General features: G+C 45.8%; 1 protein-coding gene and 2 non-coding genes across 4 annotated transcripts in view; all 3 read right to left on the reverse strand.

Moving 5' to 3' along the window:
- Positions 1–519: 519 nt before the first annotated feature.
- On the reverse strand, positions 520–591 carry trnam-cau (transfer RNA methionine (anticodon CAU)). Its single transcript has one exon. It is a non-coding gene; the product is annotated as a tRNA-Met (tRNA).
- Positions 592–884: 293 nt separating this feature from the next.
- trnar-ucg (transfer RNA arginine (anticodon UCG)) lies at positions 885–957 on the reverse strand. The gene has a single exon. It is a non-coding gene; the product is annotated as a tRNA-Arg (tRNA).
- A 4,243-nt stretch (positions 958–5,200) lies between these two features.
- The window catches only part of si:ch1073-357b18.4 (uncharacterized protein LOC797129 homolog), a 7,474-nt gene continuing 2,674 nt past the window's right edge, over positions 5,201–10,000 (reverse strand). For both annotated transcript variants that reach the window (XM_063217091.1, XM_063217081.1), the window contains exons 4-5: positions 6,928–7,194; positions 5,201–5,563 (exon numbers count right to left, since the gene is read on the reverse strand). In XM_063217091.1, the coding sequence (XP_063073161.1) occupies positions 5,201–5,563; positions 6,928–7,194 (630 nt within the window). The remainder of the gene's footprint in view (positions 5,564–6,927; positions 7,195–10,000) is intronic.

Here is a 10,000-nt window from a genome sequence, read left to right on the forward strand (position 1 = left end):
GAGTGTGTGGTCTCTACAAAAACGAATGTTTGAAACATTGCTGTTATCGCACCTGTTGTCCCTGGCCCAAATGACTGAGTCTGAGTCTGAGATCAACCGTATGTGAATGAGCTGGCAAGTATTGCAGTGGTTCCCAACATTGTTGCCACGGGACCCCATTTTGACATCACGAATTTCTGGGGACCCCATTAAAAAAATGCCATTAAAAACACACCTAAGCTAACTTGCAAGCTATTAAACCAATAGATATTTTAACAGTAAGACATGTGCAGTTTTTATTTACTTTATATTATATCAATTAGTAACATTTATTGGTGTTCTTTATTCAGACCTAGACATTTCAGGGGACTTCATTTGAATTCCTGGCGCTCAATGTTGAAAAACACTGTTGTAGTGACTGTAAAGCTCAGATGTAGCACCAGAAGCTCTGCGTGGGTTTATGGTTTACACCGCGCACATACTATTTGTAGCAGATATTACTGCTTCCATCGGATAAGGTCCACGGCACGATTTTAAAATTAGCAGAGGATGGTTTCGATCCATCGACCTCTGGGTTATGGGCCCAGCACGCTTCCGCTGCGCCACTCTGCTATGTGTTCTATATTTGGTCAATTTTATGTATTTGTCTGTTCATTTTTCCACGCAGATGCAATTGTGGTGTGAGAGAAGACGAGGTTAGGGTAGGCTAATGTGTTTGGAATTACCCAATGTAATCAATGTAATGCCAAAACCACCCGCTGTACTCGCCGCTGTAGCGCCGTGGTTTACATGTTTGATACAATGTTGCAACGTGTTTCTGTAGCTCGTTGATTACCACGCGTAGCCTATTGCTACTTCCTCATTTGCCCGCGAAAAACAATAATTTTATTTTTTGCGCAAAAGGTCGACCACGAAGGGACTCGAACCCTCAATCTTCTGATCCGAAGTCAGACGCCTTATCCATTAGGCCACGCGGTCACTACGTAAGTGTAGGGAGGGGCTTTGCATTTTATTCTTCTCTGTAGCCTCGCGCTCATCCGACTATTGCAACTCACATTGCAACGTTGCAACAGTTAGAATGGCCAACGCTTTCCAAATGATACAAAATTACATTATTTACACATGCCGAATGGAATTTGCAACATATATCGCTGCCCGCCAAGTTAGCCTTCATAGGTGTAGTAGGTTTGACTTGGAAAGTGTTGGGGAGGGACATTACAGTGGCAAATTGGTCTGGATTTTGCATTATATTAGTGAAAAGAGGTGGGGACAAGCTACGTTCATATGAAAGTGCTATGGACATGCCCCATATCCACACCTAAAATTACACCAATGTTAGCTTTGATTGAAATAGGCTACACGCTACCTTGTCATAAACAAGTTTACTGTTGTCTGTGAAGCAACGTGGCTAACAATTTCGTCGACACTTGTTCTACTCATTACCCGACAGACACAATTTCGTCCAACATGTCCTTACTGACACATCATTACAAATGGCATTTTCATCTCCTCCAAGAACTGTTTGCAGTCTTATGACTGCGTAGGTGGCTCAGAAGAAGTGTATCACGTCTTGCAACCGATATACAAGCCAGTGACAATTTCTTACCTTACCTTGAAGTTTTGTTTGCGCAGCAGCATCTGCGAACTCCACATTTTCTATCAAGAGTTAACAGACTTACCGAGGCTGACTGTTGCTGAATGACCAATAAAATACAACACAAGCCAACTTCACAAATGTAAACAAAACTGCCTGCACTGCTCAGCGCACTGGTTGTTGTGTCTCCAATCCTCGCAGTGTGGGTGTTCTGGTTTGCACCAGATACGCGTTTTTGTGTGCACAGAAATGGATCCCGAATCCGATGTTTGGTGCACTCTGTCAGTTGCAGTTCCCTTCTTTGTTCACCACCCTGGTGTCAGAGTCAGAGTCATGCCTACTGTAGTGTCCAGTCAGTGGTGGTGGGATTTTTAATCTCACCTCGGGAGAAGATGGGCGGCGTAGGCCTACCCCCGCGTATCGCGCCCACCACTACTACACCCCTGGACGTGTCCGAGTCATATGAGTGATGAGTTGGAAAACGTTTCGGAGAGAGTATCATTTTATTCCACATTTTCATGCAGGTTTCAATGACACTGGAATCACTCACTGTGCTTCACATGTCAAAAGTTTACACAACATAATGAATTATAAAACGGCCTATTTACAGACGTGGGGGCATGTAGTTGCCCATAATATAACAGAAACATGTCACCATCATCACTCATTGCCCTTCATTGTGGGTCACTGTATTCCTCTTTTCCAACTTGATAAGGACCCTGAACACACACACCAATGATGACAGGGAAGCTGACTGGGGGGGACAAAGGGGTCAATTGTCCCGGGCCCATGGATAGATAGGGCCCAGAACAGTGGTGTAGTCTGCGTAGAACGCAGGTATACGGAGTATATCCACTTCAAAATTTTAGGGGTTTCAGTATACCTACTTAAAATTGATTGATCCGTTATTTAGAATAGCACAAATATATACAGTATACCCACTTCAAAAAATGCTCAAATATACAGTATACCCACCATAAAAAAGTAGACTACACCACTGGCCCAGAATTAGGTCTTCATTGCATTGAATACAGTATATTGAGAGGGGGGCCCATTCGGATGGCTTTGTCCCGGGCCCGGTCCAAGCTGTCAGCGGCCCTGAATGTGGATGTTCTGAAGAGTGACTCAGTGTAACGGTAGGGACACATAGACGCGAATTTGGCCAAGCGAAGACAACTTCGCCATTCATTCCTATGAGAGAGGCGAAGGCAAGCGAACAGGAGCGAAGCGAAGCCAAATTATTAAACAAAGTTTAATGTTGTGCAAATGAGGAACGAATTCGCCTGCCGCGGCCCAATCAAATCAACAACATAACTGTTCCATTCCATTTGATTCGCCGCGACGACCTGATGACGGTTGAATTTCGCCTCTCTTCGCTTCGCTCGCTTCGCCTCCTATGTGTCCCTACCGTTAGTATGACACCTGGTGTCTCACCTGAACTCATTCCAACATCAATGGGGAGTTTTGAAGAGACAAACTGGACATCAGTGGGGCGTACTCAGTTTTGCACCACCATAATCATACAAAAATGGGAAAATATGCAATTTAAATTATACAACGAAACCATTTTTTCTGTGGTAAGCTTCACAGATGTTGAACTAAACTTACTCTAGGCACATTTTGTAAATAACTTGTGTGTATATTGAAATATTGTTCAAAATGTTACTTTTCAAAAGGGGTGTACCCATTATTTCTGTACATTGTACAGACCAAATGCTGGTGAACAAACTGACTAGCGATGGAAAAAAGCTAATGCACTGTAAAGCCATGCCCCCCACCCAATACAGAGTGCGTCTTAATATGCGACCTTGCCTCCTCCACTTGCCTCCTCCACTTGCTTCTCGTCATGATGACATCACTGACAACAGCATTATATTTCAATATCTTGCAAAAGCTCAATTGTAGAGTCTTTTTCTCGTTTGCAATTGGGATGGTGAATGAAAAACAGTCCCTCAAAAGTTGTTGTGGCTAGGTTGACAGCTGGGAAACTTTATCGTTTTCTCCACGGATGAGGGGCCAGGAGGCGGGACGAGGAGACAAGCGCAAGTGGAGGAGGCAAGGTCACATATTAAGATGCACTCCTAATGTCCTGAGGAAGACCAAACTCTGCCCCCCCCTCTCTCTCCACACTGGGACAGGTACAGTGTAACCTACTGCAGGCCTATTCCATTACAGTTTCATTTGGCCCACAATGTGTATGTGTTGTACTGCAGTATCATTCATAACTGCAATATTGCTGCAGCTGGAGGGCCATATGTGGGCCGCATCTGAGCCGCATGTGGAACTTGGCCCGCCACTTGAATAGGCCTGCTGTGTTAGTTAACTCTACATGTCGGTGCCCAACGGGTTCCGCCTGCCCGATGTGTTCCCTTTGCACACTGCACATGCGCAGTATGACGTATACGGAAGAGAAATTGCCTGATCTGATCCGTTAATTTTGTACTTTCTCGTTTTAAGTGTTTATTTTGCAGGAGGAAGTTTGCGTTTTAAAATGTCTGCTTTGTAATAATATAGAACCGTCACAGAAAGGCTAAATAAGGTCACCAACTGGTCAGCTAACCAACAAACCATTCAGAGCACAATATCACGTTATTTACAGCGACAAACGGCATTTGATGTCAAACAACTATATAAAGTAAAGGTGTAATATAAATATATAACATCTCTCTTTGTGTTAATGGTCTGGCGGCTGCAAAATAAACATTTAAAGCGTGAAAGTCATAGGGAACACATCGGGCAGGCGGAACGCGTTGGGCACCTAAACTGCATGAAGCCAACGTGCTGATGGTCTTTCCAGCGTGCCTGCTGGGGGTGAATATGGAGAGGAACACGTCACCACCTGGATACAGAAGATGAACTGCCATGGAAACTGACAAGGGGGTTGGGGGGGGGGCGGAGGGGGGGGGGGGGGGGGGGGGGGGGCAGTTGTCCCGGGCCCAGGGAGAGAAGGGGTGCCGAATTGGGGTCCTCAGTACACATGCATTGGGTGGGGGGCCCTTTCAGATGACTTTGTCCTGGCTCTGGCTAAAGCTGTCAGCGCCCTTGTGTACAGCTGCCCGGGCAACCAAATCTAACAAAACATGCAGCACTTACTTAAAGACCCAAACATTACACAAAGAAAATGTTAAAAAGAAGGCCAAAAACAACATTGTTCAAAAATATTAGTCACCAAAAAGCATAAACACCAAACCTTGAACACCATATGATTGGATGTGGTATGTTATATATGTACATTATGTTACGCAGGTCTTAGTGTGTGTGTGTGTGTGTGTGTGTGTGTGTGTGTGTGTGTGTGTGTGTGTGTGTGTGTGTGTGTGTGTGTGTGTATGTGTGTGTGTGTAATGTTTATCTGCCATTCTCTACAACAGCGGGGTTGATGGTGTGTGTGTTTGTGTCCACTATGATGGTGTGTGTGTGTGTGTGTGTCTCCACTATGATGGGGTGTGTGTGTGTGTGTGTGTGTGTGTGTGTGTGTGTGTGTGTGTCCACTATGATGGTGTGTGTGTGTGTGTGTGTGTGTGTGTGTGTGTGTGTGTGTGTGTGTGTGTGTGTCCACTATGATGGTGTGTGTGTGTGTGTGTGTGTGTGTGTGTGTGTGTGTGTGTGTGTGTGTGTGTGTGTGTGTGTCTAGTGTTTGTCCGCCATTCTCTGCAATAGTGCGATGATGGTGTCTTGCTTGGAGCAGATGAGTTCCAGGGCGGTTGCCATGCGCCCCACGGACTCTGCGACGCGATTGGCCGTCTTCTCCCTGCGCCTCTCGCGCGCCTCCTGCCTGCACAGACGCTGTTCCTCCAGCAGGTGTCGCTGCTGCTGCGAAGCCCCGCCCCCGTAGCCGTCGTTACTGCGGTCGTACGGGGCCACCGCGCCCCTCCCCCCTCCTCCTCCTCCTCCTCCTCGGATCTTTCGGCGGGTGGAGGGGGCGGAGTTCACCTTGGGCCGCTGGGGGGCCACGGCCATGGGCTCCTCACACTCGTACATGCCAGCGGCATTCTGGGAAATGTAGGAAAGGGAAGCGGCGGGAGGAATAAAGGCACGCGGGAAGAAGACCGTCGTCAGTCTGAGGTGCAACTCAACTCTTTAATTCAAGCATGTGTCGTGTTCAATTCAAGCTCACTGTACCATTTGTGGTAATAAGCTCATTTTATTGTTCCCTTTGAGTTAAATTATTACATTTTACCATCCTCATGTACTGTGCTTCCAACCATTCTCTGAGTATGGCAGCGCCAGTTTTCCCTCCAAGCTAGCATACTGTATATAGTTGAATTTTAGCAGCTAGCTGCACCACACAAGATTCAATGGTAATTGCTAGCTTTAAACTAGAACTAGCACAAGAAAGGTAAAACTGTAAGAAGTCTAAGAAAGGTAATCTGAGCTTATTTCCAGAAATGGTGCTTTAATGCCAGCCATTTAGTCAATGACTAACTGCTGAATTTACATGTTCTGTAAGACTTGTGTCATACGATGTACATTGTCCCTTTCTTAAATAAGTAAATGCATAACAAGCTTCTCCACATTCACTACTTAAATCTATAGGCACTTTTTCACAAACCACCGAGCATGTCATGCAGTGTCATGTCGAGCTGAGTGGGTGTGGTTTGTGTTACCCAGAGTTGGAGTTACATTTTGGCATGTTACGTAGCATTACTTTACGTAGGCTAGTTGACTAACGTAAGGCCAACATATATTTAAAATTCATATTTGGAAAATACAATGCTGACGTTTAGCTTCGATTTTAATATCAAAGTCATCAAGTGTCAAACTAAAGAGAATTCTTAGGTGGTTAATCTGGTGGCCGCCATTTTTGTTGTTGGATTCAACGTTTGCAGGGAAGCTGAGACACAGCATTCTGGGTACCAGGCAGCCATAGAACCCACAGGTGAGCTCGGTACAGCCAGGCGAACAAACGGGGCCTGGTTTATGAGCTGCGCCGTGCTATACTTAGCTAGTCAAAAAGCAATAAATGAACCACCCAGCTGAGTTGTGCCGTGTGGTGCTGTACCAGCCAGGTAGTGGAACAACAGCGCCTTCTGTCAAATAAATAAATAAATAAAAAAAAACCCCACAAAAACGACAGTTAACTTGATGTAACATATCTGAGTATCCCGTAGTCCTGTGTACTTGTCTTACGATCAGCTGACTGCACTGGTTGGGTCAAATTTGTGGAGGGTTCTTGTTTGGTTTTCAGTGTTTTTCAGTAACAACAGTCTATCTACCTCATTAGGTACAGTTGTATAAGTGGTGTAGCAGCTATGTAATATAATGTGCTAGTGCTCTACTTTTATTTCCACTTTATTTCTACTTTTATTTACTTTTACTTTTGACACCTCTGGTCAGAAGTGGAATCCAGTACTCACCACGAGCGGCACCGGCGAGAAAGGGGCGGGGCTCATGGACATGGGGGGCGTGGCCCTGTGCTGCGGGTGGCCGTGGGGGCCCACCTGCGACGCCGTGCCGATGAGGTTGCTATGATACATGCCGGAGGAGGGGCCAGGGCTGGGGGGCGGCAGGTCGTCGCAGAGGCCGCCGGAGTTCTGAGTAGCCAATCCCAGAAGAGTAGCGGAGGCAGAGCTACCGTGGCCACCGTGACCCATCGCAGCCTTGCCCAGCACAGTGTCCATCGCCTATGGGGAACGCATAGCATAGCATTAGAATAGCATAGCATTACACTGATACACTTATTAGCCATCGTGACCCATCGCAGCCTTGCCCAGCACCTTGTCCATCGCCTATGGGGTACGCATTAGCATTAGAATAGCATAGCATTACACTGATACACTTATTAGCCATCGTGACCCATCGCAGCCTTGCCCAGCACCTTGTCCATCGCCTGTACTCATGAACGGTGTGACGTTTTCCATGTGCGTTACGCCCATTTGTGGGGGAAAACAGGCAATGCAAGTCAATTGGTGTTATTGGGGTTTAATAAACGAAAGATAAGGACCTGTAGACAAGCGTTGTTCATGCGCAACATGCCAAAAACGTGTTGTGTTGCCGGCTGTTCAAATAATATTGCCAAACAGCCCTGCCTGAAGCATGTACTGTGTTCATTTAGGGTAGCCGATGTAGCATGTAAGTTGATGAGACATTCGGTTTGTTTTCACCCATAAAGGGGCGTAACGCACATTTAGGAGCCTTGCCCAGCACCGTGTCCATAGCCTGAGGACAGTAGCCTAAGTAGCGTAGCATTAGAATAGCATAGCATTACACTGATATACTTATTAGACACTCAAAGCAGCGTCCCTGTGCACAACCACTGTCCAGGTGCTGGTGATGTGCAGTAAAAGTAATCCAAGTGGATGAAGGATGAATCACCGCACACTGGTATTCCTTGCAGGTAGTTTATTTGGTAAACGAAACGTTTCGCTGTTGCTTCATCAGGTTATCATGTATTACTAAAGGCCCTGTGCACTGTTAAAGTGGTGTAGTGCTGTGGTAGTAATGTATTACTAAAGGCCCTGTGCACTGTTAAAGTGGTGTAGTGCTGTGGTAGTAATGTATTACTAAAGGCCCTGTGCACTGTTAAAGTGGTGTGGTACCAGAGGCGATTCCTCATTGAGTACAAGGGAGGCGCCGAATAGTATGTAAACTAATGCTTTACACGACTTAATAACATTGCTATTTCAGACCCAGCTCCATAGAAAATGCATGTGCTCAACTTGGAGATGAAACTAATCTGTAATAAGATCCCGAGGCTCGCACAAGTTTTTTTCCACTCATGACAACGCACGTGAGTCGAGTCTCAATGGACTTCAATGGCATGTGGGATTGTACGCTTTTTCAATGGCAAAATGCTAAACGGTCATTGGCTATTGCCGTGAAATTTTTTTGATTTTGAGACTGAGTCTCACTGGGAGTGAATGGAGAAGAGAGAGCTGGGGGGAGGGACCGGAGACTGAAACTCCGACTTGTGATTGGGTGAACCCCGTGTCAGTAGGCTACAGTAGTTGAAATGCGGATATGTTATTAATTTGACTGAGAAGTTTCGTCGTGGTAACCAGTGAGGAAGCTATTCATTGCGGTGTACTCCAGTTTTGTGTACATATTCTTGTAAACCTAGTGTTGCGAATAAAGTCTTAATAGTGGCACGTCCTTATCCTTTTTAATCTCCCAATTCAAAAGTTGAGGTTGCCTACTTTTCGTTAGGGCTAGCTTGCAAGAAAGCTAGAGAGCTATGCAAAATGCCAAGCATTGTGGATTAAATTCTGGCGAATTCCAGTCGTCCTTATGAGGAGAAAATGAATATCAAGGAGCAGAGCAGAGCACTGCCTAATATTGACTTGGTGAAAAAGGTAGGGAAGAACAACCGTTTCTTTTGAGCTTTCGTGGTGTCTGATCAACTAGTCCCGTTTCTTACTGTGTTAGCAATGTCTGCTAAATAATTAAAGATTTTCCATCCTCTAGTGGTAGTTAAGCTGTGCACCCAGTAATGAAAAAAAGACAACAAAGGCAAACATTACATGATTATGTGGCGGAGTTAAACCTAAATATAATAATAAAAATTAAAAAAAAAACATTTTCCTATGAATAGGCTACAAGGGGGATAATGCTTAACGATTAACACATTTGTTTCAACAGAAGTTCTTTAGTGTGTGTAGCCATATGTGGCTCAGGACCAATGTAAGATGTGTGTCGAAATTGACCCCCCCCCTAGCCCCCCCCCCCTTTTTTTTTTCGCGTTCTGGACATATTGTAATTGAACAGCCTCCCCTGTTTGACAGACTACCAGCCGCCACTGTGTAGTACTATGGTAGTAATGTATTACTAAAGACCCTGTGCACTGTCATAGTAGTGTAGTGCTATGGTAGTAATGTATTACTAAAGGCCCTGTGCACTGTTAAAGTGGTGTAGTGCTGTGGTAGTAATGTATTACTAAAGGCCCTGTGCACTGTTAAAGTGGTGTGGTAGTATGATAGTTAACCCCTTAGCGCAGCACCTATGTTATAACCTTACTGTCACCAAAATTGTAATGTCTATGTCTTAATCTGTTACTTAAGGCTCTCGGCACTGTCATAGCAATGTTGTTATGATATGATGTAGTTTCATGATGTATGATATGAAGGAGTATTTTCAGCAAATAGTGAGTAGGCCCGCCGGCGCCCCCATCTGCAGTAAGAGGCTACAGTAATAGTGAATGGGCCCGCCGGCGCCCCCATCTGCAGTAAGAGGCTACAGTAATAGTGAGTAGGCCCGCCGGCGCCCCCATCTGCAGTAAGAGGCTACGGTAGTAGTGAGTAGGCCCGCCGGCGCCCCCATCTGCAGTAAGAGGCTACGGTAGTAGTGAGTAGGCCCGCCGGCGCCCCCATCTGCAGTAAGAGGCTACAGTAATAGTGAATAGGCCCGCCGGCGACCCCATCTGCAGTAAGAGGCTACAGTAATAGTGAGTAGGCCCGCCGGCGACCCCATCTGCAGTAAGAGGCTACAGTAATA

Source organism: Engraulis encrasicolus, chromosome 2 (assembly GCF_034702125.1).
Source record: "Engraulis encrasicolus isolate BLACKSEA-1 chromosome 2, IST_EnEncr_1.0, whole genome shotgun sequence".
NCBI lineage: Eukaryota > Metazoa > Chordata > Actinopteri > Clupeiformes > Engraulidae > Engraulis > Engraulis encrasicolus.